This window comes from Zalophus californianus, chromosome 15, assembly GCF_009762305.2.
Source record: "Zalophus californianus isolate mZalCal1 chromosome 15, mZalCal1.pri.v2, whole genome shotgun sequence".
Classification (NCBI taxonomy): Eukaryota; Metazoa; Chordata; class Mammalia; order Carnivora; family Otariidae; genus Zalophus; species Zalophus californianus.
This window is the reverse complement of record NC_045609.1, coordinates 58921643-58948806: the sequence shown is the minus strand read 5'-3', so window position 1 is coordinate 58948806 and position 27164 is coordinate 58921643. Positions and strand designations below refer to the sequence as shown.

The 27164-nt window shown below is 46.5% G+C and overlaps 2 protein-coding genes across 6 annotated transcripts in view; one reads left to right on the top strand and one right to left on the bottom strand.

Moving 5' to 3' along the window:
- The window catches only part of GOT1 (glutamic-oxaloacetic transaminase 1), a 30812-nt gene extending 20066 nt beyond the window's left edge, over nucleotides 1–10746 (top strand). The window contains exons 8-9 of the mRNA XM_027596615.1: nucleotides 342–484; nucleotides 10171–10746. Of these exons, the coding sequence (XP_027452416.1) occupies nucleotides 342–484; nucleotides 10171–10310 (283 nt within the window). The 3' untranslated portion in view covers nucleotides 10311–10746. The remainder of the gene's footprint in view (nucleotides 1–341; nucleotides 485–10170) is intronic.
- A 1701-nt stretch (nucleotides 10747–12447) lies between these two features.
- Nucleotides 12448–27164, bottom strand: part of CNNM1 (cyclin and CBS domain divalent metal cation transport mediator 1) — a 60329-nt gene continuing 45612 nt past the window's right edge. For 3 of the 5 annotated variants that reach the window (XM_027596531.2, XM_027596528.2, XM_027596530.2), the window contains 4 exons: nucleotides 17852–18035; nucleotides 17605–17754; nucleotides 15910–16011; nucleotides 12448–14902 (listed from right to left, as the gene is read on the bottom strand). In XM_027596531.2, the coding sequence (XP_027452332.1) occupies nucleotides 14823–14902; nucleotides 15910–16011; nucleotides 17605–17754; nucleotides 17852–18035 (516 nt within the window). In that variant the 3' untranslated portion in view covers nucleotides 12448–14822. The remainder of the gene's footprint in view (nucleotides 14903–15909; nucleotides 16012–17604; nucleotides 17755–17851; nucleotides 18036–27164) is intronic. The other 2 variants (XR_003520378.2, XM_027596529.2) reach the window with 2 other exon arrangements.

Sequence of the window (27164 nt, the reverse complement as noted above, 5' to 3'; positions counted from 1 at the left end):
TATATGGTAGCTAAATCTACAGTCCGCTCATTTAGGCCTGATAAAATACATTATCCCGTCTGGGTCAGGGCCTAGGTGAATTCTGGGTTAAAACATGAATGGTATTACTGCCAGTAGATCCAAGACGAGCACTAAACTCCATCAGAAGCTCACTTCCTTCCTTCTGCCCACTAAGTGTCTCTCTGGTCTGCTCGTCCACCCAGCCAGGCACCCACATACTACCACAGGCAGGTCGTGATCTCATTTTCAGTGTATTACCTTACATTTTTTAAACCTACATGCTTCTGTGAGCCACCTGTCTGCCCTAATCTAGATTGATATTTATATTGCTGTCCACTCAGGACAGGTAATGTGAAGACAATGGCTGACCGCATTCTGACCATGAGATCTGAACTCAGGGCACGCTTAGAAGCCCTCAAGACTCCTGGAACCTGGAACCACATCACTGAGCAAATTGGAATGTTCAGCTTCACGGGCTTGAACCGTAAGTGTCCCCAAACCACTTCGAATGCTCACTATCAGACACAGCCCTTCTCCCTGTGCTCTTGCGTTTGGCTCCTTTAGCTGTCCCCTTTGGTCAGCCATAACTTTGGGCCAGAACAAGTTAGGTTTTCTTAGTGAAAACCTGCTGACCCGTAACTAGGATATTTTCGTTTTTGTGGGCCGGGAAGTAACAGGATTTGTAGCCCGGAGCCTTGCTTTATGAAAGGTCTCGTGTAAATGCTCGGGGGTACCTTTTGGCTTTTCCTTAATCTTTAGTATAATTATTATACCTGATTATTCAAGGACCTAATTTCTTAACAGGTCTTTCCTAGTCTTCAAGCATTGCCCTGAAAAAAAGAGGTTACGGAGTGATCTCTAGTTCATAAATAAGAACTGGTAGTTGGAGATGAGAGCCCATTGGAAGTCTAGTGGGCAGCTGTACATGATCTTGGGCAGCCATCGGTGGGGCATATCAGTAATTGGTTGCCCTGCTGACAGAGGATTCATTCATTTAATAATTCCCGAGCACCTGCTGGCCAAGCCACGGGTCACATGGTGCTGTTCGGCTACTTGCCTGTGTGTGGAGCTTGTGTCCCATGGCTCCAGGGACAGTTTGTGCCTGACGTGGGTAAGTAAATGGAACATCAGAGGTGCTGGGCAGCACAGTAAACAGGGGCCATCAGGGCGCCTGTGTAAAATGAGCTCAGAAAAAGCAGAAGGAAATATAAACAAGAAAGGTGGTGGTGACTGTATATGATAGATCCCTAGGAATAATTTGGGGTAAAATAAGGTTTCCCAAAAAGTAAAAGCCAGTTGCCCTCGTGATTCTGGAAAAGGGCATTAAGTTCATTTAAATAAGTAAAATCATCCTTTACAATTTTTAAAATATTAAGTGTAATGGAAATGGTATTTAGTAGTAATATTCTAAAAGCTCACAAGGTAGGGATGTCTCCCCATAAAATACCTATATTATCCCACTCTCCAGAGTAGGAAGTTTTATTATGAATTAAAAAATCGTGAGAACAGATCTGTGCCTACAACATGTAAGTTATATTTTAGCACCTGACACTATTTACCCTTTTTAAAAACACATTTTTGTTTATGTTTTTTTTTTCCCCTCCCAACATTTTATTAGGAGAAATTTAAAACAGAAGAGGTGGAGGAATTGTACCCACCACCTCAGTGCTACCGTGCTCATGCTACAGGCCTCCTTTATGGCATTCTGTCCCTCAGAACGGGTTTGCCCTCTGTCGTCCGTGTGAGATCTGTGAAGCCCCTGAAATGGTACTCGAGAAATTGTGTATGTGTGTATCGGCCTTTTTCTAGGGAAAGAGTCCATAAGTTTAGCTTCTTTGCTGTGATGCTCCCCTCCCCTGACAAAAACAGAGAAATTTCATTTTCATTAAAAAAAAAAAAGGGTTGGGGCGCCTGGCTGGCTCAGTGGTGGAGCATGCCACTCTTAGATCTCGAGGTTGTGAGTTCAAGTCCCACATTGGGTGTAGAGATTACTTAACAATAAAATCTTAAAAACAAACAAACAAAAAACAGGATTGGAACCCTGGAACCACATCTGCCAGTGGGGCTTCGGCTTTACGAGTAGTGGTGTGCCTGTGGCTCTGAGGGTGTGTGAGGCTAGGCCTGGTCTCCTTGCCTGAGTTCACACAGCTCACGCTGGTCAAGGCTGCTTGTGAAGGTCACTTTGTTTGGAGGGGTCCATGGTAGCACGGGGTACAGGGTCCAGATTTTACAGTTCCATGCAGAGACAGCTTAGCCTCATGGCTAAGAGCCCAGACTTGGGAGTTACACTGCCTTCCTTAAAATCCCAGGCCCACCACTGACTAGCTGTATGACATTGGGAAGGTCTTCTAACTTCCCTCTGTGCCACCGATACATGGGAAAGATAAGGTTATTATCAAGAATAACTGAGTTAATATGAAGTGCTTAGAACACTGCCTGGCACATAGTGTTTGCTCCTCTGATTTTTTTTTTTTTTTAATTCAGTTAGCCAACGTATAATACGTCATTAGTTTCGGATATAGTGTTCAGTGATTCATCAGTTTGATATAACACCCAGTGCTCATCACATCATGTGCCCTCCTCAATGCCCATCAGCCAAATACCCCATCCCCCCACCTCCCCTCCAGCAACGTCAGTTTGTTTCCCCTAGTTAGGAGTCTCTCATGGTTCTGATGACTTCTCATTCAGTTTTCCCTCCCTGCCCCTATGATCATCTGCACTGTTTCTTATATTCCACATAGGAGTGAAACCATATAATTGTCTTTCTCTGATTGACTTATTTTGCTCAGCATAATAGCCTCCAGTTCCATCCATGTCAATGTAAATGGTAAGCATTCATCCATTCTGATGGCTGAGTAATATTCTATTGTATGTATAAACCACATTTTCTTTATTCATCTGTCGATGGGCATCTTGGCTCTTTCCACAGTTTGGCTATTGTGGACATTGCTGCTATGAACATTGGGGGGCAAATGCCCCTTCAGATCACTACATTTGTATCTTTGGGGTAAATGCCTAGTAGCACAATTGCTGGGTTGTAGCATAGCTCTGTTTTTAACTTCTTGGGGGAACCTCCATACTGTTTTCCAGAGTGGCTGCCCCAGCTTGCCTTCCCACCAACCGCGTAGGAGGGTTCCCCTTTCTCCGAATCCTCGCCAACATCTGTCGTTTCCTGACTTGTTAATTTTAGCCATTCTGACTGGTGTGAGGTGGTATCTCATTGAGGTTTTGATTTGGATTTCCCTGATGCCGAGGGATGTTGAGCACTTTTTCATGTGCCTGTTGGCCATTTGGATGTCTTCTTTGGAGAAATGTCTGTTCATGTCTTCTGCCCATTTCTTGATTGGATTATTTGTTTTTGGGGTGTTGAGTGATAATTTCTTTATAGATTTTAGATACTAGCCCTTTATCTGATATGTTATTTGCAAATATCTTCTCCCATTCTGTCGGCTGTCTTTTGGTTTTCTCGACTGTTTCCTTTGCTGTACAAAAGCTTTTTATCTTGATGAAGTCCCAGTAGTTCATTTTTTGCCTTTGTGCCCCTTGCCTTTGGAGACACGTCCAGCAAGAAGTTGCTGCGGCTGAGGTCGAAGAGTTTCCTGCCTGTGTTCTCCTCTAGGATTTTGATGGATTCCTGTCTCACATTTAGGTCTTTCATCCATTTTGAGTCTATTTTTGTGTACGTTGTAAGGAAATGGTCCAGTTTCATTTTCCCAACACCATTTGTTGAAGAGACTGTCTCTTTTTCCATTGGATATTCTTTCTGGCTTTGTCAAAGATTAGTTGACCATAGAGTTGAGGGTCCATTTCTGGGTTCTCGGTTATGTTCCATTGATCCATGTGTCTGTTTTTGTGCCAGTACCATACTGTCTCGATGATTACAGCTTTGAAATACAGCTTGAAGTCCAGCATTGTGGTGCCACCAACTTTGGTTTTCTTTTTCAACATTCCTTTGGCTATTCGGGGTCTTTTCTGGTTCCTTACAAATTTTAGGATTATTTGTTCCAGCTCTGTGAAGAATGTCGATGATATTTTGATAGCGATTGCATTGAACATGTAGATTGCTCTGGGTAGCATAGACAATTTAACAGTATTTGTTCTTCCAATCCATGAGCATGGAATGTTTTTCCATTTCTTTGTGTCTTCCTCAATTTCTTTCATGAGTGTCTGTAGTTTTTAGAGTACAGATTCTTTACCTCTTTGGTTAGGTCTATTCCTAGGTCTCTGATGGTTTTTGGTGCAATTGTAAATGGGATCAACTCCTTAATTTCTCTTTCTTCTGTCTCTTTGGTAGTGTATAGAAATGCAACAGACTTCTGTGCATTGATTTTATATCCTGCCACTTTCCTGAATTCCTGTATGAGTTCTAGCAATTTTGGGGTGGAGTCTCTTAGGTTTTCCACATAAAGTATCATGTCATCGGCGAAGAGTGAGAGTTTGACTTCTTTGCCAGTTTGGATGCCTTTTATTTCTTTTTGTTATCTGATTGCTGAGGTTAGGACTTCTAGTACTCTGTTGAACAACAGAGGTGAGAGTGGGCATCCCTGTCGTGTCCCTGACTTTAGGGGAAAAGCTCTCAGTTTTTCCCCATTGAGAATGATATTTGCCCTGGGCTTTTTGTATATGGCTTTTGTGATATTGAGGTATGTTCCCTCTGTCCCTACACTGTGGAGAGTTTTAATCAAGAAAGGATGCTGTATTTTGTCAAATGCTTTTTCTGCATCAACTGAGAGGATCATATGGTCCTTGAACCACCCTTGCAGCCAAGGAATAAATCCCACTTGGTTGTGGTGAGTAATCCTTTTAATATACTGTTGGATCCTATTCATCAGGGATCTTTGTCTGTAATTCTCCTTTTTGATGGGATCTTTGTCTGGTTGTGGTATCAGGGTAATGCTGGCCTCATAGAACAACTTGGAAGTTTTCCTTCCCTTTCTATTTTCTGAAACAGCTTCAGAAGAAAAGGTGTTAGTTCTTCTTTGAATGTTTGGTGGAATTCCCCTGGGAAGCCATCAGGTCTGGACTCTTGTTTGTTGGGAGATTTTTTATTACTGCTTCAGTTTCCTTGCTGGTTATGGGTCTGTTCAGGGTTTCTCTTTCTTTCTGTTTCAGTTTTGGTAGTTTATATGTTTCCAGGAATGCTTCCATTTCTTCCAGCTTGCCTAATTTGTTGGCATATAGTTGCTCATATGTTGTTGAAATTGCATTTCCTTCGTGTTGGTTGTGGTCTCTCCTCTTTTATTCATGATTTTATTAATTTGGGTCCTTTCTCTTTTCTTTTTGATAACTCTGGTTAGGGGTTTATTGATCTTATTAATTCTTTCAAAGAACCAGCTTCTAGTTTCATTGATCTGTCCTACTATTCTTTTGGTTTCTATTTCATTGATTTGTACTCTAATTTTTATTATTTTTCTTCTCCTGCTGGGTTTAGGCTTTATTTGCTGTCCTTTCTCCAGCTCCTTTTGTAAGGTAGCTTGTGTATTTGAGACTTTTCTAATTTTTTGAGAAAGGCATGTATTGCTATGTACTTCTTCCCTATTAGGACTGCCTTTGCTGTATCACAAAGGTTTTGAACAGTTGTGTTTTCATTTTCATTTGTTTCCATGAATTTTTTAAATTCTTCTTTAATTTCCTGGTTGACCCATTCATTCTTTAGTAGGGTGCTCTTTAATCTGCAAGTGTTTGAGTTCCTTCCAAATTTCCTCTTGTGATTGAGTTCAAGTTTCAAAGCATTGTGGTCTGAAAATATGCAGGGAATAATTCCAATCTTCTGGTACTGGTTGAGACCTGATTTGTGACCCAGTATGTGATCGATCCTGGAGAATGTTCCATGTGCACTCGGGAAGAATGTGTATTCTATTGCTTTAGGATGGAATGCCCTGTATATATTTGTGAAGTCCATCTGGTCTAGGGTGTCATTCAAAGCCCTTGTTTCCTTATTGATCTTCTGCTTAGATGACCTGTCCATTGCTGTGAGTGGGATCTTGAAGTCCCCTACTATTATTGTATTATTACCAATGTGTTTCTTTAATTTGGTTATTAATTGGTTTACATAATTGGCTGCTCCCAAGTTAGGAGCACAAATATTTATAATTGTTAGATCTTCTTGTTGGATAGACCTTTTAAGCATCATATAGTGTCCCTCTTCATCTCTTACTCTACAGTCTTTGGTTTAAAATCTAATTTGTCTGATACGAAGATTGCTACTCCAGCTTTCTTTTGATGTCCATTAGCATGGTAAATGGTTCTCCACTCCCTCACTTTCAATCTGGAGGTGTCTTTAAGTCTAAAATGAGTCTCTTGTAGAAAGCATATGGATGGGTCTTGCTTTTTTATTCAATCTGATACCCTGTGTCTTTTGATTGGAGCATTTAGCCCATTTATATTCAGAGTAACTATCGACAGATATGAATTTAGTGCCATTATATTACCTGTAAAGTCCCTGTTTCTGTAGATTGTCCTGTTTCTTTCTGGTCTATGTTACTTTTGGGCTTTGTCTTGGCTTACAGGATCCCCTTTAATATTTCTTGCAGGGCTGGTTTAATGATCACAAATTCTTTTAGTTTCCGTTTGTCCTGGAAGCTCTTTATCTCTCCTATTCTGAATAACAGCCTTGCTGGATAAAGTATTCTTGGCTGCACTGTTTTTCCTCATTTAGTTCCCTGAATATGTCATGCCAGGCCTTTCTGGCCTTCTGTGGATAGGTCTGATGCCAGTCCAATGTTTCTACCCTTGTAGGTTAAGAAGCTCTTTCCTCAAGCTGCTTTCAGGATTTTCTCTTTAGCTCTGAAATTTGCAAGCTTCACTATTATATGTTGGGGTGTTGAGCTATTTTTATTGATTTTGGGGGGCGTCTTTCTACCTCTTGGACTTGAATGCCTGTTTTTTTCCCCAGATTAGGGGAGTTCTCAGCTATGATTTGCTCAAATATACTTTCTGTCCCTCTGTCTCTTTCTTCTTCCTCTGGGACCCCAATAATTCAAATATTGTTTGTTTTATGGTATTGCTGATTTCTTGAAGCCTCCCCTCATGGCCCATTAGTTGTTTTTCCCTCTTTTCCTCAGCTTCCTGCCTTTCCATCATCTTGTCTTCTATGTCACTGACTCTCTCTTCTGCCTCATATACCCTAGCTGTTAGAGCATCCAATTTATACTGCATCTCATTGTTAAAGCATTTTTAATTTTAGCCTGATTAGATTTTATTTCTACACTAAGAGACTAGTGTCTTCTATGCTTTTTTCAAGCCCAGCCAGTAACTTTATAATCATTATCCTGAATTTCAGCTCTGACATTTTACTTATATCCATATTGATTAGATCTGTGGCAGAGAGTATTACCTCTGGTTCTTCCCTTTGTTGTAAATTCCTCCTTCTAGTCATTTTGCCCAGAGAAGAGTGAATGATTGCTAGAACAAACTCAAAATATCAACCATGACCCAAGCGAAATACACACTAGACAAATCCAAAGAGGTCAGGCACCAAAATGAAAAGAAAAAGAAAAAAAAGGTGGGGGGAAGAGAGAATATAATCTTCCAGGTGAACAAAACAGGGTGATCCACTTGGTCCTGGGTGTATTTTGGTCTGTTTGTTAGAAGATGCTCAATCCCAAAATTGTAAAGAAAGCAAAACTTATATATATACAAAAATAAAATTGAAGACAGTGAAAGGAAGCCAAAAATGAAGAGTATATCTGTAAAATGTAAATGTAAAAATGAATGTTAAAAAATGACTTAAAAATAAAGAGCTGATAAATAAGAAACTAGTTGAAAAGGAAAAAAAGAAAAGGAAAATTTTAAACTGAAAGATGAAAGAATCATGAGAAGAAACCTTGAATTATATATACTTTTTTTTCCTAGTGCTGGAGTTTTGCAGTTCTGTGTGCTCCATAAAGTTGGTATTTGCCTGATGTTCCAGCTGGTCTTCTGAGGGAGGGGCCTGCTGTGCTGATTCTCGGGTGTCTTTGCCTGGGCAGAGTTATACCACCCCTTGCCAGGAGGCCAGGCTCAGTGTAAGCTGCTTCAGGTTCTTCTATGTGGCTTTTCTTCCCTGAAGGCTTTCCAAGCCGATTCAGTGGCTGAAAATAAAAATGGCCGCACCCTGATCTCCAGCCCCAGAGCTGAAAGATCAAGGACCTCTCTCTTCAGTAAACTCTCAGGGAAATGCAGTCTTCACTTTTGTGTGCGTCAAACTCTGCAGACTCCTGCAGTGTGCACCCACACCGATCCTCCTGGGGGAGGGAGGAGGGTTGCTGAGGGCCTGCTGCTTGCAGGGCCCCTGGACAGAGAGCAGTCACCCGTTCCTGCTTTATGGCAAACCAAGCTGAGCACCCACTCCTGGGCTCACTGACCATAGCCAGTCTCCTGAGTATTGGAGTGACTCAGGCACCCCCGTTCTTTCCGTGACCCCAGGGATCCTGAGACCATACTGTCTCACCTAGAATTCTGCCCCTCTTGGCCAACTGAGCACCTTTCAGGCAGGGATGTCTCTCACCAGAGCAGCCTTCTAAAAGTTGCAATTTTGCGCTCCAGGGCTATATCACTTTCCGGTAGCCAGCTTCCAGAGGCTCCCTTCCCTGCCGATTATCTTCCGATTAATCCCCTCCGATTCACTTCATACCTCCGACCTTGCAAAAAGTGATCGCCTTTCTATTTGTAGAATTCCAGCAGTTCTTTTCTTACATCTCAGGTTGAATTCATAGGTGTTCAGAATGATTTGATAGTCATCTAGCTAAACTCAAGGGACCAGATGAAACGAGGACCCCTACTCTTCCACCATCTTACCTCCCTCTGCTCCTCTGGTTATTAAGATTTTATTACCATCTGAGTTTGGGCTGCTGTGACATAACACCATGGGCTAGCTGGCTTCAACAACAGACATTTCTTTTCTCAGCGTCCTGGAGGCCGGGCAGTCTGAGATCAGGGGGCCAGCGTGGTCAGTTCCTGTGGGGGCTCTCTTTGAGTTTGTGGCTAGCTGCCTTTTTTTTTTTTTTTTAAGATTTATTTATTTATTTATTTGAGAGAGAATGAGATAGAGAGCACGAGACGGGGGAAGGTCAGAGGGAGAAGCAGATTCCCCGCTGAGCGGGGAGCCCAATGTGGGACTCGATCCTGGGACTCCAGGATCATGACCTGAACTGAAGGCGGTTGCTTAACCAACTGAGCCACGCAGGCACCACGGCTAGCTGCCTTCTTGCTGTGTCCTCCCATGCTGGGGGTACGGGAAAGGGAGAGAGAGCACAGGCACACACATACCAGCTCCCTAGTCTCTTATAAGGGCACTCCTGCCAGCACAGGGGCTCTACTCTCCGGGCGTCATCCAGACCTACCTCATTACCTGCCAAAGGCCCCAGCCCCTAATACTGTCACGTTAGAGGTTAGGGTTTCAACCTAGAAATTTTGGAGGGACACAAACATCCAGTCCATGACAATTACCCATTCCTTCAAATCAATAGTGCTAATTAAGGGTGCTAATTATTTAGGCAAAAATCAGATAAAATTGTCTCATGGCTTTGCAATAAACCAAAAATCTCTAGAGACTGTGGCATAAGGGAAGGACAGGCAGTCCCTTCCAATTTCCTGCATGAGCATTTCTGCAAACACGCGGGATAGCCCTCCTGTGTGTGTGTGAATGAGGGACCTGAGAAGTGCCAGGTTACAGGGGCCTTGGCAGTATCTCAGCCTACGGGTTCATGCACACAGCACTTACCCACTACCTCTAGCACGGGGCCTAGGACGATGTGCTGTGAGAAGGAAACGTCAAAGGGAGTTTGCTGCTGTGTGTTTGGGGAGAAGCAAACCCCCTTCCTTCCAGGGGTTAAGGAAGAGCTAAAAGAAGCACTTCAAACTAGTTGTTTTCATATCAGTGGAATGTTCTTAAGTCTGAGGCTTGTTTTAAAAGGGTGTCCCGGTGAAGGTACCATGCAAGCTTCCGTTGGGAGGTAGTCCCACATTACAATTTCCCATTGGGAGCAGCCATATTAAGCTTTCTGGGGATTAGAAGTAAGAATCAATGGAGCATAATTCCCTGTGTTTTTGAATTGAATAAAAAAACTTTTATTTTGCTTCTCTGTGTTGGGGGAAAGAAGGAAAACGGCAAATGTCATGGAATCTCTGAACCCCCATTGCTGAGAGGATGCCTACTACTCTCATCCTATTTCTTTTGGTTTTCAACAGCCAAGCAGGTCGAATATCTGGTCAACGAAAAGCACATCTATCTACTGCCAAGTGGTCGGATCAACATGTGTGGCTTAACCACGAAAAATCTGGATTACGTGGCCACCTCCATCCATGAAGCAGTCACCAAAGTTCAGTGAAGAAACACCACCCAAACCAGCACCACCAAAGCGGCCCTCTGTCCTGCGTGTTCCCCGCCTGCGCCAGCCTCACTGTGTGTGCCCACGGATAGAGACTCCGGAGGACTAGAATCTGCCCTAGTGAGGTGGCTTCCATTTAAGGCGGCCCCACACGAGGACAGCATCCTTGTGAAGAAATGGGGGCCTGGGATCAGAGCCCCTTGGGAGGCTGGAGCAAATTAAGGTTTTTATTTAAGAAGAATAAAAAGGTACTTTGATCATGAGACGTAGTTACCTTGCTCCCTCACTGGAAGCCAGAATGTTGCCTCTGTCGCTCCTGGGCTTCTGGGTTGCTTAACTCTGCACAAAATCTTGCCCCAAAGATCAAGTTGTCTGAAGAGCCAACTGTGATTGTGAGTGTTGGCTGTGTCATTAAAGCTTGTCATCTCTACCCAGAGTGTCTGTCTCCTGCTCGTTCTGCATGGTTGTGTCCCTAGCCCCAAGCTTTAGTTGTTTGGGGCAAGCAAGGTCAGAGAGAGATTTACAGCTCACACACACACGCACACACACACACGCACACACACCCTCTCTCACACACACACACACCTGAAGTGGAAGTTTGACACAACAGTATATACCCTTGCTGTGAGCAGTGTGTCTGATGGTTTTTGTCCTATTGGGTTCTGTTTCACTAAAGAAATGAAAGTTGATTGAGACCCATGGACTTGATTTTGCAATCCACTTATGGGCTATAAGCCGCAGTTTAAAATGAATGCTCTAGAGGGATTTGCTAGTTGATAAGAAAAAACTAAGAGGTGACAGTATCTCCAAGGGGGCAAAAGAAGTCTGAGACAGTAAAATGGTGTGTGGCCCCCCAAAGTGCAGGTCTACCCACAAAGCCTCAGTTCTTAGTATTTCATTTCTCTTGTTAGGGAGAATTTAATTTTTCTCTTGGGGGAAGTCACGAGTGAAAAAAAATGGTTAAAAACACTTCTTTAAACCAAAATGTCCCTACCAAAGCGCTAAAATATTTTTTTGTGTTAAAAAAAAGCCCCAATCAAGGGGAATTGGGCCCTCCTTCTATCCTGACACATAGGTTGGTGTTCCCCTCCATGTTCTAGTCCCCTCCATGCTCACGTGAAAAAGCGTGAGTTCCACAGATTTCTGTACCGTAATCGGACTTCTCAGGGCCTCTCATGCAGGTGCACACTTCGAATTTCAGAGGCAGGACTGTCTCCTCAGGAGGAGGGGCACTCCCACCTCCAGACGCTTGCCACTTCCTGGCTGTGTAACCTTGAGCAAGCCACTTAATGACTCAGAGCCCGTTTTGTAAACTAAACTTCGCAAGGTGGTCTTGAGACAGAAATGAGCAAATGTATCCTAGCACAGTGCTTGGCACAGAAGGCCTACACCCAAACAGTTGCTACTGTCATTTATGATTGTTGTTAGTAAGGGTAGCCAACTCTGGAGGCCCCTGGGAGGAATCTGTAGTTGTCCCTAGGCCACTCATTGACCTTGACCTTGGTGGGGGTTTGAGAAACCCCTAGTAAGTGTCAAATTCCAACCTTCCTTCCACAAAGACGTTAGATGCCCAAACACACCTCCTCACCTGTCTGGCTGTTGCCTCCCAGTGGAACTGTTGGCTTACCATTGACCAATATGCCTGGCCCACCCCCCGTGACTTTTCCCAGCTCCTGCTGGAGCTATGCCACTTCGGTTCCTCTCCAAAGGGTCTGCAGAAGCGAGGCAGTGCGCCCAGCACATTGTCTCAGGGGCTGGCCCCCAAGACCTTGAACTTGGAAGGCACCCAGCCCCGTGCCTCGCCCATCATGTGGGTTCAACAAATGCCAGCCCTTCTCATTACCGACTTCATACTTCTTGTTCTCATTCACACTGGCTTCTCATTGCTTTTTGGGTTTGACTCTTCATTGCTGACATTCGCTGCAGCAAAACCTTACCCATCCGGCGCCCAGAGTAGAGCGCCAGGGCTTTCCTGTAACCTTAACTGCAGCCTCACACCTGGCCTTGAGAGCCTCCATCTTGAGCAGGTGGGCCTCAGCTGAGACAATTCCTCATGCCCCACCCAGCCTTCATCTCCCATGTGAAACCCCTTTAGAACTGAGCTCTTCCAGGGGCAAGAAAAACATTCCAGGAAAAGCATTCTCATTTTATTTAAAAAATTATTTACAATTTATTAAGCCTTCATAAATGCTTTATTTTAAAATTTTTTTTTTTTTTAACCTGAAGAAAATCTCGGGGAACGGAGCAGGGAATAGGGAGGGGAGTGGTGACAGGCTCCTTTGGGATTTTGCAAAGGGATGGATGTAACACAACAGCAGTGGCCTGAGCCCCGTGGCCTGAGGGATAATGAAAGGGAGACTAGCCAGGCGGGCCCCATTGGACCAGTGGCCAGCCGGGCAAGAAGACTGCATGATGACAGTTCTTGCTTGAAACTCACTGTTGGCTGGTTTGGGTCTCAGGTGCCCAGCACGGAGGGCTGACACTTGGCCTCTTCCTAGGAGGCAGGAGTAGGTGTTGGGGATGGGTGGCAGCTGTGGGCTTCTCAAGGGGTCATGCACTGCTGAGCCTCAGGCAGAACCAGGCAAGGGGGAGGAAGTCAATCATCCATTGCTGGAAAGAGCATCTCCAGCTGGAAAGTCTTTCCTTCCACGTGCTGCGGCCCTCCCATCTGCGACACCTGCTCTGGTTTGGTGGGGAAGAGGGGACAAAGTTACGTGGGGGTATGGTAACACACCCTGGGGTATGCCAAGGATTTCTGAAGCCCTTCACTTCCTGGCGGGTGTCAGCTTTCCCCATCGGTATGACAGAAGACCGCCTGTCTCTCAAAGTCTGTCTCGAACTGCCCCCTAGTCACTTCACTCTGCATTGCAGAAACTTTGGGCTGAAAAGTTCCACTAGCTAAAATAGTGGTTTTTTAACACTTTGTGAGTCTGAGACCTTTGAGAATCTTCTGAAAGCTTTAGCCCTCTGGACAACACATATAAGAACACATACACTAAACTCTGACAGTATGAGGGGTTTCACAGACCCTCTGAAGTCCAATAATGGACCCACCTGGGGTGACTGACCCCCAAATTAAGAACCCCTGAGTTAAAGGTTCCTTTGGGTTAGCATTTTCTTTCGAGATGCAAATGACCCAGAGGAATTATCAGTCTCCCCCTCTCCCCTTGTGATTATTGAATGAATGGGTGTGGGGGTGTGAGATTAATGCTTTGGGGGTAAAGCAAGGTAAGCCTGGAATAGAATATCCCAGTGAAAGGTTTTGGGAATGGTTTGGAGATTGAGCAGGCAGAATGGGATCACTGGATCCCTGACAGACGGAACTCAAGAGATGGGAGACAGAAAGGGAGACAGGTGTCCCAAAGACAACCTTCACTTACTCCCACATTTTCCTGAAGGTTGGTTGGTTATGTGGTTTAGTGATCTGAAGTTTATTCTCGAAGCAGGTATGGAGTCATTCTGCCATCTGGTGGCCATACTTGGAATTGCATCTGCTCCAACATGCAGGTGAAAAAAGACCTAGAAGTTCATGGACTGAAGTACACTTAGCTGACCTGCTGGGGAGGAGGAGTAAGGGGAGGGGTAGTGTGGCGGGACCAGATGAAAAAGAAGGGCGATTCTTCAGTGTCCCTGTGTAATGGACACTGAAGTCCCACGAGAGCTTGCATCCTTCTTGGCTGACCTGGGCACTCTTTGGTTTGTCATGGCTAAACTTGCTTTAACAGCTTAGAATTTTTCTACGTAAGTTTTTGTTTGTTTGCTTGCTTTGATTTCAACTTAAAACCTGAAGTTCCATCTCTGGCTCCCAACTGGGTCTCTGCTCTCTGCTCCTCCTCTTCCAGAGCAGATTTATCGTTGGATCGAGAACTGCTGATCAGGAGCCAGAAAGATGTGTCCCTGGGAAAAAACGGTGACTTGAGGTTCCATCTCACGGTCTTCCCATGCCAGCCGAGACACACTTCCCTGGCTGCTAGAACCCTTATCTAACAGGAAACCGGTCACCAACAGTTTTCTGTTCTGTACCATCCCATGCCAACGCAGCTGGGTCCCACTGCCTCAAAGTCCTGGAGGCAGTCTCAGTGAATCTCCTGCACTAACCTTGACACCTGCCACCCCACGGCCTCTGTGCCTGTCCGAGGCGCCTTCTGAGCTGAGCGAAGCATGAAATATGGCATCAGGGGATCCCAAAGAACAAAAAGGGGGTCAGGGGCCCAAAGTGGCATTGTCGGCTTGGGGTCATTTCTTCTCCAGTCCCGGATTGTACTGTGGAGAAGACCATTTCTAGCATGTTCCATGGGAGGCACCTCCATCCATAATGGCCACAGCAAGGCTCTGAGTCAAACTGGAGGCAACAAGGGGAAATCTGCCAAACTGACAGCGAGGGTTGAGGAGGTGGTAAGGAAAGCAGAATGCTCTGTCACCTGTGGGAGGCCTCGGGAGACGCAGAAGATGGGAGGGTGGGTTCTCCCTCAACGCTGAATCTCACATACCCAGCAAGCACTGTCTGCCCCATCATGTGATCAGAGGCATTAAATTGGAGTTCTCCTCAGAGGCTCTCTCTCCATCGGGTGACCTCTTCTGTTTTCGACCACCTGGAAAACAATTTGTAAGGGTCAATCTCTGGCCGGGGAAAAAGCAGAAATGCAGACAAAGCCCTTGACAGTTTGGCAGGAAGTAATCTGCATGGAATCCTGGTGCAAATACTGGCATATGTACATCTGGAAGGATTAGGGCAACACCTTCTACCCGAGGTAACATCTCCAAAAAGCCAGGCTGGTGTCGGTGGAATGGAGATCCGCCTCCCCCTCCCCCCACCCAGCCCCCGCCCTGGAGGATTGAGTAAAGCCCATGTAATGCCTCAGGATCATCTCTCCATCCCCTGAAGGCCCTGGCCCAACTCATGGTCGGACCCCTGAGAGAGGATTGGTCTCCCAGGCTTTGATGTTCCATGAGCCAGGGTTTTGGTGGGTATAGCTGGGAGCCATGCCCACGGATCTACATTCTGTAGCTTGGAAACAATCTTCCTTCTGCAATGGGGCAGGTGGGGTAATCACATAATTGTCCTCAAGGATGGAGGGGCTGCCTGTCCCTAGCTCTACTGTTTTCAGGAAGGAGTATTTTTCACCTTGTTCTTCCTGCTATCGACTTCCTTCCATGAAGGATGCTGCTTTCCTTTCTACTGATGTCTCCTGGACACAAATTCTTTCTTTAAAGGACCAGATAGTAAATCTTAGAGGTTTCGCAGGCCATCTGGCCTCCGTTGCAACTGCTCAATGCTGCCATTATGGCCAAAGATAACAAATGGGTCGACCATCCAGTCAGTCTTTATTTACAAGAACAGGCAGGAGAGGGAGGTCAGCCTTTGGCCATGATCATGGCTTGCAGACTCCGGTCCTAGACAACCACCAACTGAATGGGACACATCCCCAAACTGTCAAGGGCACAGTACCGGCCCAAGCCCTGTTATGGGTTTTCACGGGTGTCTCTCATCAGGTTCCCATAAGGAGTCCATGGTTCCTCCTCCAGGAGTGATGTCCTAACATGCTTTCTCTAGTAACCAGGTGGTGGGAAGCTTTCATCTGGGTGAAGAGCTACTCACTCAAGGTTCTCAGCAGCTTCTTGCCCAAGGTTTCCTCAAAGTCGCTACTGCAGGGGCTGGTCTCTGTGTCCAGGTTGATATTACAGCATTCACTATCTGATGCTGAGAAAAAGGAGAGAAGAAAGAACTCAAGTCCTGCCAACACCCAGGGATCTAGGAAGGGTGATTCTGGTTGACGCTCCTCAGCAGGTGGCAGTTCAAAACCAGAGGCGAGGCCGTGGTGGCCGTAACAGGGAGGGATGCCCAGGTCCCTGTTGGCTCTCGTTAACTAGCAAGGGACATTTTAGTGTTACAAAAGGAACAAAAAGATCAGAAGTGAGACTCCAACTACCCAAACATTATTTGGCAGGAGAGAGGTGAAGAGAGGTGAAGAGGACAAGATGGTCTCTGTTCAGTATCTTTGCCAGACCAAAAGCACATTTGAGGACTCTGGGGATGGGGATATTTCCTTCCAACACTTGCTCAGACCTGGGAAATCACAGGACTCAATAACAATTAAGCACACGTCTCTATCTTCTCCCGCCAAACCCAGTGGGGATTCAGACAGGCACAGAATCTCAAGGCCAGGAAGAGGCCCAGGCCCTTAATGCCCGTGAGGTAAGAACCTGACCTGGGAGGCAGAGTGGGGTTGTGGACACTTTTAGGGGTGCCTGCTTCCAATGCCAGTATGTAGACCACACAAGCCCCTTCTCCGGACCTCAGGGTCCCTCACGCAAGGTCCCCTGTGTCACACAAGGATGATGGACGAGCTGAACTCCAAAGACTATGTTCTCCATTCTTATTCCTTTGATACAATTTCTGGCTACATGCTTTAGCTACTAAATTCAGTGTGTGAGGGAGAAAAAGAACATCTGTTCTATATTCCTGGAATGGTGATGTATGCCCCAGATACTCTGAGTTAGCCACAAGCTCAAGTATGTTGTCTTACCGACCACAAAAATGGATGAGCGCTTGCTGGGTCATTGCTCTGGACTTGAGGGGTCTCAGACTATGGACTGGAGCAGGTCTAGGAGGCCAGCTGGGGTAACTGCTGCCTTGTGGGGGGTTGGGGGGAACATAGGCACGGCTGAAGGCTTGGAGTAGATCTCAGTGAGGCAAGTACAGGAGGGTCTCAGGACTGGTGGGACACTGGGAGCTCAGAGCAATACCACTGCCAAGATGGAAGTGTTGCAAGTCTCAGAGGGAGGTGATATGATCTCAGAGCTCAGGACAAGTCCTACAGATCACGTCCGGCCCAAAGGAAGGGAAGAGCCCTGCCAGTAAGAGTGACGACTGACTTCAGTTTCCTCATCTGTAGGTTGGTCTCATGAAAACCACCTACTATGCCCAGAGCATGGTACCAAGCACTGTGAGCTACCCTCTGTATTTGCTCTCTCATTTATGTGCAAAGCTACTTGATAACCTATATCTCTTAACATAAGGAAGAAACTTACCTATTAAGGTCAGGAAATAGAAAATTGCAAGGATCTGAATCCAGGTGGAAACCTGCTCCTGACCCTGCGTGACACATTGTCTTCCTGGGAGAATGGAGCGACGCGCCCGATGAGGGGCTGGTGCTCTCTACGCGGGAGTTCCCCTTCCCTCGCTCGCTGTGTTTGGAGGTGGGAAATAGCACAGGGGGGCTGGAGTCCCTCGCCCGGTTCTCCCCGGGCCATCCCAGTGCCCGACGGCGAGGACCCCGACCTCCTCCCTGACCTGCTGTGGTGGGAACGGCTGCAGAAGACAGCAAGAGCTGCTGTGTGCTCCGCTCCTCGAGGCCCCTCACGTCCTCCTGGGCGAAGGCCATCTCCTCCATCCTCAGGTCCACGACCTCGCCAGCGCTTCTCAGCCCATCTGAGCGGCTGCCTGTGGAGGACAGCAAGTGTGTGATCAGTCTGCTCTGGAGAAGACCCGAGACTCCAGCTGGCTCGGGATGGCAGCGCAGCCCACCCGCCCGACTTACAGGGCAGGCTGTTCCTGTTGCTCAGGAGGGTGATGGCACGGTCATCCTTGGGGGTCTGGGGGGTACCCCGGGTCGCAGGGGCTTTGGTGGCGTCTCCGTCAGCGAAGGCCTCCATGTCAGGGGACTGGGGTGAGCTGTCCATGCGGCAGGCGGTCAGTGCATTCTGGTACTGCTGTCGTGTGATCTAGAAGAAAGAGGCACAGGGGGAGGAAGCTCAAGAGGAGCGGGGCAGAGCCCTCTCTGGATGTGGTCTACTTCTCTGAGCTCGGAAGCAACTCTACCGGGGTGAGTTGGAACCCCTGACCTCTGTGCTCTAGGATCCATGAGCTGGGTCCTTTCCCAAGCTGTACCAGCCTAGCAGTTGAGAGACACTGCGTCAGCACTCTCTTTTTTATTGGCTCTGGGCTCCTCAGTGCACCTGGAGGAGCCATACCTTCTCCCGAGACTCGGGAGAGGATGGAGGGTACCTTCAGTTAGCAGGGTAGTTGCCCAGTGCAAAGTTTTAAAGGCATGCTGGTACTATTGCCAAGGGCCCTCTTCCCAAGGGTCAGTCGGCGGGGACTATGGGGAGGGAAGTTCTGCTGTTCCAGGTCCTCCCGTCAGGAAGCTGGAGGCTGAGGCCCGAGAGCACGCAGGCCTTTCTGATTTGGACTCGGGCTGGATGTGGGCTCATGCTCCTGTGTGGGAAAAGTGCACAGCAGAGGTCTCCCAGTTGTCTCCTCAGATCACGGGAGTCTTCCTCGTGATTTTCCTGATGTGTCAAGCCTCACCTACAAGTAAAAGCATCTAGAGTGTCAGGCTTAGCCAGGCCCGAAGGGAACTTCCAGAATTCCAGGCAGGAAAAGTACGGATCAAATGTCTTTTCTGGAATACGGAAGGTTTATCGGTCATCCCCTTTCCCTGGGTGTACGTCTGCCTGGTATCCTTGTTTCCAGTAAAAACGGGCTGGTTTTTGCACCACCCAATATAGAAACATGACACTGTTAATCAGTAAAGGCCCTGGGTGAAAGATGAAGATGGCACACAGTGCTACATCCTTCCCACGTACCACGGCCCCTTCAGTGTTTTCCTCCCATCTTCATTGCATTTACTTAGACGACTGGCAAAACCACAAACTGCTCATAGTCCTCTCTCCTTTAGGGGCAGGATTGGTATTACATGTGGGAACAGGAAGGGTGTGTGGCTGGAAACTGGAGAGGGCATGGTTAAGATTGCCGTGTTGGAACAGAGGTGACTTGAAGCTGGCTTGGTATCTGGCAAGGGCTCTTCTGACCCCGGCCCCTGGTCACCGGCCCACTCCTCAGCCCCTGTTCTCCAGGCCCTCCTTTCCCTGGTCGCTGGGATGTGCCCCACGCCTGGCCTCCCTGGGGGCTGTGGGTGATGGTCAAACCCAAGGCCTGGAGTCAAGCCTAGACTGCTCCATCCGCACGTGCTCTGGGTTGACTCTTCCTCACCTGGGGCTCATCCCACGCGCCTTCCTTGCACACTGGCGTTCCTCCTTTCTTTTCTGCACGGGCTGTAGCTCTGGTCATTTGTATTGAGTAGGTGAGTTAATTCTTCCTGCTCTATTATCCTCTGATGTTCTTCCTACATTTTCTAGATCCTATGGTCCTCTAATTACTCCAAAATGTTTTACAATTATTTAGTCCTCATCCCAAATGTTTAATTACAATCTTCACCAACATGCCTAACCTCCACAACCATTTAGGCAGTGAGTGTTTCCTCTTCATAAAGAGAAATCTTCTATTTTCCCTCAAGTTGGGAACTCATTACTCCGTTGGACGTTATCAATTCTTTCTTCTCTAACAGACTTCAGGATATCTTGCATGCGGATCAAGCAAACTCTAAGCACAACTAATCCAAACACAAAACACCAATTAAGAATGCGTGTCTTTTTGCGATTCTTACGGGACAGACACATGCAGAGATCCTAAACTTCTAGCCATACTGTCATCCATTAGAGGGGACAGATAGAGTTCTCTTGATAGCTTAAAACCGTGATTCTCAAACTTCAGCATCAGAATCACCTGGAGGGCTTGTTGAAACAAGATTGCTGGGCCCCACTCTCCAAGTTTCTAATTCACGAGGTCTGGGGTGGTGCCCGAGAGTTTGCATTTCTAACAAGTTCCCAGGTGATGCTGATGCGGCTGGTTTGGAGACCACACTCTGAGAACCACTGACTTAAGACCTAGTTAAAATCAGACACAGTCCTGCTCAGGTTTTTCTTTTTCCCCCTTTAAAGAAGTCAAATGGATAAAGCGACAAAGCGTTAATGGGCGTTGATATTTTTCAGGTCAAAATGATATGCTCTATGTTTTATGGCATGCAACGATGGGGGGGGGTCTCCACTTAGCATCTGTCTAAAGTCTTCAATAGAGTCAATGTGACTGCGGACTTTTGCAGCCCCCTCTGTTGGGAAGTGAGAGAAGTCAGGTTCTGAAATGTCCCCAGGAGATGTCAACTCTGGAGCCTACCCTCAGTCTTAAACCTTATCGTGACTCAATCACACAGAACATCAGGCATGTATTAGAGATTTCACCACCAACTGTCTGTGATGCAGCCCATGCTGATGGTTCAGGGACTTGCAGTGCTTCAGAGAAAGGATCAAAGTGACATGCTAATTATTCATGCCTCCTGGGACAGTGCTTCTCAACCTTGGCAGCACATTAGAATCACTTGGGAAGCTTTAAAATATCCTGATACTCAGGCAACACCCTTAAGCAATTATACCCAAATCTCTGAGAGTGGGGCACAGACATCAGGAGCATTTAAAGCTCCCCAGGTGATCCCAACGCACACCACGGATGAAAACCACAGCTCTGGACTCTTGGAAATGCCCCCTGTAATCAATTATTATCTTGGCTCCCCTTGATTATGGCCTTCACTGATGTTCAACTTTCCTACTGGACCCCCAGCTTGAGTCGAGGGCTGAAATAAGAAACTTCCATATGAAAAACAGAAACTCTGGCAAAACTACAGATGAAGCCAATATGTATTACTTTTTTTCCTGATGCCTTCCATAGTCCTATAGAAATCCATTTAATAAACCCTCCCAGAAATTACTGCCAGGAAAAAGCTCCTTTCTCTAGATAAATGATGTTCTTCCTTACACCGGATGAGAATCCAAATATCCCCCTGTGTTTGCGCTCTTTGCTTTTATAACCAGGAAGCTCACAGATAAATTATTTACTGACAGTAACAAATTCATGCCTGATAGCTTTTTCACCAAACTGGTTTGCCATTTCTTCTTAATTTCGTATTTAAAACATCCCTGGGTTAATTTTGGGGGGAAATCATATACATTGCTGGAAGTGCTATAAATATCCTAAAGAGGCAGGACCGATATTAGGTGTTCAGATGTAGTGTCACCCATAAGAGCTTGCTTTTGCAGGATATGGAAATGGAGGATACGGAGGTGGGGCTATGAAGACAGAACCTTCCGTCCATAGAGCGTATTATGGCTCACAGAGCACTGGGATGTGTTACCTCCTTTGCTGCTCGTAGAGACTGTGGGGGATAGGCATGGGAGCTCTTGGGGTCCCCACCATACAGATAAGAAAACGAAGTCCCGAAATGTCCAGGGGTTGTCTAAAGTTTGACAGTTAGCAAGCTTTCAGAATCCTCGCCAGTGCACAGTCTCCTACGCTGTGCAATCTGCCTGGGAAAGTGCTGTTCACTCTTTGGAGCCAGGGAGATGGAAGGGGACGTGAGATGGTGGAATTCTAAGTTCCCAGAGCGGGAGACTCCAGAGTCTGATAATGGTGCCCCTGCAACCTGGATATTTGGGGTTAAAGGCCTTTACTCTTGCTTCCCAGGGGCAACCATCTCAGCCTGGGCTCTGCGCTCTGAGAACGGATGTCCCTCGGCTGCACTGGGGCTGCTTTCACAACCCTTTAGGGCAGGTGCCCCAATAACTACTTTGTAGGCTTGGGGTCTACAGGCATCTGAGGAGTGACAAGAAGCCAGCACACGGCCTGGACCAGTGTCACCACCAAGCCCAATTCTCTACCATGCCCGTAACCTTCCTCTAGGTGAAGCCTGCTTTGGAGTCTCGCGGGTCCTGCTGGCTTAAAGGACAGAAAATTTTCCTAAATGACACCTGATAAGCTCGACAAAGCACTTGATGTTACTCTTTTTGGGTTAACCAGTTAGTTTAGATTTGGCTTCTAGTTTAGTCCCAGTTTTGCCACGTTCAAGCTGGGCAACCTTGGCCAAATCATTAACCTCTCTGAGCCCGTAACAGAGGCCCAGAGATGATGAGATAACATCAGTGAACCTGTCGTCCAGCTGTTAGAAATGACAGCTTAAAACACGTCCACACCCATCTCTCACAAGTTAACTTTATAGTGGGCATACACTTCAAAGAAAGGGGTCAAACCTACCATCTTATTATGTCTAAACTGTGGACGGCACGGTATGAGGTGAGGTGGGGGCAGGGGCAATGGTCCCTCTGACCCCGGAGTAGGAGTGGAGGGGCTGCCAAAGCAGGACGAGGTCTTAGGAAAGTAAATTCTTAACTAAGCAAATAAAGCAAAAGACAAAGTAGGGGAAGGAAGGAGATTCCAAGTGGGGACAATGAGAAAGAGGAAGATGGAGAGAGGAGAGCTGGTGAGTGAGGGAAAATAGGAGAGAGGGAGAAGGGAGGGGGTGTAAGCTGGTTTGACTGAAATGGATTTGGGGGCTCAGGGCTCCAGTCAGCTGGTACATTAGCAGTGGTCCCCAAGCCAGAAGCCTCTGGGGAGTGTTGCAAAGTGCTGTATTTAGTTTATTTCTGGAAAGGTTCTGTCCAGGCTGCACGCACAGTGAGCCGTACCATTCTCTCTTTGTTCTTAAGAAAAAGTGAGATCATCCTCCAGTAAGCTGGAATCAAGGATCCAGGAACCCTACCCCTCTTTAAGCACGGTTCTGGAGTAAGAAATGAGCTGGGGATAAAGTATTGTTTCTGGTCTTCCTTCCTTACAAGGTGCTGAGTTCCCTGTCCCAGAGGCATCACACAGATGTTAGATAACCACAAGTCAATGGTGCTAGAGGGAAGATTCGACCACAGCCAGGACCCCTATCAGGGCAGAAGCGTGGCTCTGGGTGTGGCGGTGGGGGGGGGGGGAGTGTCCGGGGCAAGGGTGGGGGTGTGTGGGGGGGCAGGACCCACACTGGCGGCAGATGGTTGTGTGAAAGGAAAGGCACTGCCCCACTGGCTACCTTCTCTCTCGGTCTCACAGCCTTGCTTTCACAATGCTTCCTCTTTTTAAATTAAAAAAAAAAAACAAAAAAACAAAACAAAACCATAAACTACTGCCCTGTCCACATGTCACCCTCACAGAAATTGTTGACAAGGCACCACTCTAGAAAATGTGTTCAGGAAACAACCTCTCCCCAGCTGCATTTCTAGATTCAAGCGTTCCTTTTTTTTTTTAATTCCCCCTTCAGTTCTTCTTCTTTTTTAAGTTTTTATTTTGCTTCAAGCATGACTTTTTGTCACTTTGCTCCCCCTGTTCAACTGCCTGAGAACTCGTTCCTCTCTGGCACAGTACTGTCCAACAGAAATAGAACGGGAGTCACACAGGTCATTGAAAATTCTCTCGTAGTCATATTAAAAAAGTAAAAACAAATAGGTGAAATTAATGTTAATAATGTTTCTTTTAACCCAACATATCCAAAAAAAAAAAATTCACTTCAACATGGAGTCAACATAAAATTATGAATGGGGACTCGTACATTCTTTTTTGTATTACGTTCTTGGAATCCAGCAGTATTTTACAGGTATGGCACATCAGTTTGGACGAGCCACGTTTTGTGTGCTCGTGGATGTGGCTGCTGGTCCCCGGGTTGGATAGCAAACGTCTGGCAGATCAACCTGAACCTCTCTGCCCAGTTTTGATAATGTGGCCTTGCGTGGCCAGTGGTGATCCCACAGCCCCCAGAGAACCACGGGGCCAGCTCAGCTGCTTCTTCACTGCCCCTCGAATGCACTCTGTCTACTTGCCTTCCACATGCCTGTTTGTCAGTGTCCCTCCTCTTTCCTAATTCTCAAACGTCTACTACGTTCTCCAGCAATATCGTGCTTCAAATAAGTGCCACACGAATTCGTAATCAATTAGATACTACCCTGCATCGGTCACTACGGCTTATCCTGTGTTTCTTCTCCCTAACTAGATTTTAATCTCATAAGGCAGAGGATATGTTTTATATTTCTTTAGAGAGACCATGGTGTCTAGAACCATTATTAATGTTCGATAAATACGTACCCACTGGTTCACTGAGGGAATCAAACCACTGCTTTTTTTTCAAAAGGCAATGTGTTTTTATTCTCTCTTTACTACTGTAGAAACAACCATTCCTTAGCAATAGTTTGAGTTCAAATTGTCTTCTCTTACACATGGCCAGTTAAGAACTCAAGCAGCCACTAAATTACAAAGGAAATGGAGATCTGTTTATCTTGAAACTAACCAGAAGTAAGTGTGCCCTTCTGGACATTCTGACTTCGCAGCCAATGTGTTCAGAAGTTAACCTTCAACCAGTGGGCTCTCTCTCCTATCATTATGACATTCATCCCCCAAAACACCATCCTGCAATTTAGGGATTCTGCCACCAGATGGTGATGGGGCATCTTGGTCATGGTTACACAATCCAGACTGTAAGACATCTGCCAAATAGTCAGAGTTTAATAATGATATTTACAAAATACAATTTTAAAAAATTCATAAGGATGCTTTGGTACCTTCATTCATAATTCAGTAACTATGATTAATCACAGCTTTAACAGCTCTCCCAGATAATCATTAGATACACCTTTCTATCTAATTTTGTAGCTCATCTTGAAGTCAAATTACTCCTGGACTTAATAAATGTTCTGGAACCTCGGTCTGCTGGACATGAAAAACCCTTGCAAAATCTTCCTGCAGCCCATCACAGGGGCTTGGGCTGTGAGACCAGCCTTCTTGCCCAATTTTCTCTTTAGCTTCCTCAAAAGCTCGTCCTCTGTTAAAAAGGGGGGGGGCAGGTGGGCGAGGGTAATAAAAGGGCAGCCTAAACAATGGCCCTAACAAGTCTATCAGCAGAAAGAAATTTTTAACTTTAGTCTAAGGCATCATCTTAACATATAGAAAAACAAAACAAAAGAGAAAACCAGCACTAAAACAAAACACACACTTGCATTCAAACAGCTTGAACTCCCAAAGTTCCCTTCTATAGAACTGCTACGATCGTAAGTTTTTAAGAGATGGGGGCCATGATTTGAAGGAGGTTTCTGAATAATACTTTAACTGGTTTCTAGCCTTCCCTCAACTTCTTTTGACATTTAGTCTTCTCAATGTCAAAATGTCGAGGTGGGAAAAAGGACCATGTTCTGTGCTGCTCAGTTGCCCCGGGTCACAGCATGGTCCTCTTGCCTGACCAAGAGGATGACACCTGCACCTGAGGACTGACCTCGGGTTTGGGGTTTTTAACCCACCCGCCATCTCACGCCAGGCGAGACACTTCCCTTTTACTGTTCCTCATTAGCTGTGAATGTCCCCTTTCCTTATGTTCTAGGCTTGGATGTCCATGAGCTCACCTGTAAGTTTTAAGAAGATCCTTACAAACCTAATGCTAGGTGTTCATCTTAAAACATTCCTCTTTGAGGAGCTGCCCCCTCCATCCCCTGAAAGTGCTCTCCAATCTATGTACGCCTAGAGATGTTCCAGAAAACTCTGGGCTCACCACAGTTGCTCATTAAACAGGATGCCTCAAAATCTCATTCACTTTCCTCCCCAGACCAGCAAGCCAAATCCTCATACTGATTTCCTAAACGTATTATATAAACAATGTGAGGCACTGAACGTTCCTGTGCCCCCACCCAAATTCATATGCTGAAATCCTAACCCCCCCACGTGCTGATAGGTGGAGGTGGGGCCTTTGGAAGTAGTTAGGTCATGAGAGTGGAGCCCTCATGGATGGAATTAGTGTCCTGCTAAGAAGAGAGCTTGCTTCTTGTTCCTCTCTTCCCACCACATGGGGATACAAGAAGACAGTTACTTGCAAACTAGAACATGGGCTCTCACCAGACACTGGATCTGCTGGTTCCTGGAACTTGGACTTCCAACCTCCAGAACTGTGAGAAGTAAGTGTTTGTTGAGGTCACCCGGTCTATGACAATTTGCTACGGCAACCCAAACTAAGACAAATGGGAAGACCTGAGAAGCAAACTTAACAAAAATTCCCAGCGCACTTGCAGTGAATCCAGGGGGCTCCCGCCGGCCTAAAGATGCCACAGGACACGGCTGCTGAGCCTCCACGGTCATTTCGCATCAGCCTTGGTCTTTGCACACTGTGTGCGGGTACTCAGATCCGTGAGCCACCAAGCTCTCTCCTGCCTCCGTGGTTTCTCTCCTGAGTCCTCCCCACCGGCCCTTTCAGGTCCCAGCCAAAATGTCCTCTTCTCAGCCCGCTCTGATAACCATTTCTAAAGCAAGCAGCCTCCTTGCCAACTCTGCTCAATCCCTGTTTATCGCACGACCCTGTTTCCTTCATAGCCTTTATCACTACCTGAAATTAGGTTCTTTACGCTGTGGTTACTGGTTTATCCTCTCTGTCCGCCTCCTAGCACAGAAGCTCTAGAAAGGCAGGAGCTTGGGGTCTTGTTCACCACAGTCTCTTGCCAATGCCTAGACAAGCACAGAGTAGGCATGCGGTCAATATTGTCGAGCCACTTACTCATACTGTGACTTTCAAGTTCTTTTCCCACAAACCATGTGACGAGTACTACAAACCAGTAAGAGCTGGCATAATAGTTTCTCTGCTCACATTTTTCCTACCTCCACTTCTGAGGAAGGCCTGCAGTGAGAGGGCCTCAGGGCTGAAAGCAGGGAGGGGAATCACAGGTTTCAGTTTTCTGAGGCTTTACCTTCATTGTCATACAGGATTTGTTAAGTGTCTCCGGTCATATAGACCCATGAGTATTGCTGGGTTAGTTCCCAAAGTCACTTCTCCTTGGGGCTCCTTCAGCTCTGATTTCCCACAACTCTCCCTAAAGCCCAGGGATTTGAGGGCTTGGACTCTGAAGACAGAGAGACCCGACTCTGAAGACAGAGAGACCCAACTCTGAAGCCTGGCTCTGCCACTCACCAGCCCTGGACTCCTCAAGCTCCAATGTCTTCATCTCTAAAATGTGAATGACAGTAGGACCTACCTACCTCACAGGGTGGTGGTAAGACTAAGTGTATCATTCAGACAAAGGAGCCATAAAGCACATGCACAGAGTACCCTACAAACAGTTATCCCACCCCACCCTCCAGGCTCAGCCCCTGCCTCTGGTAACTTTCCATCCTTAAGAGTT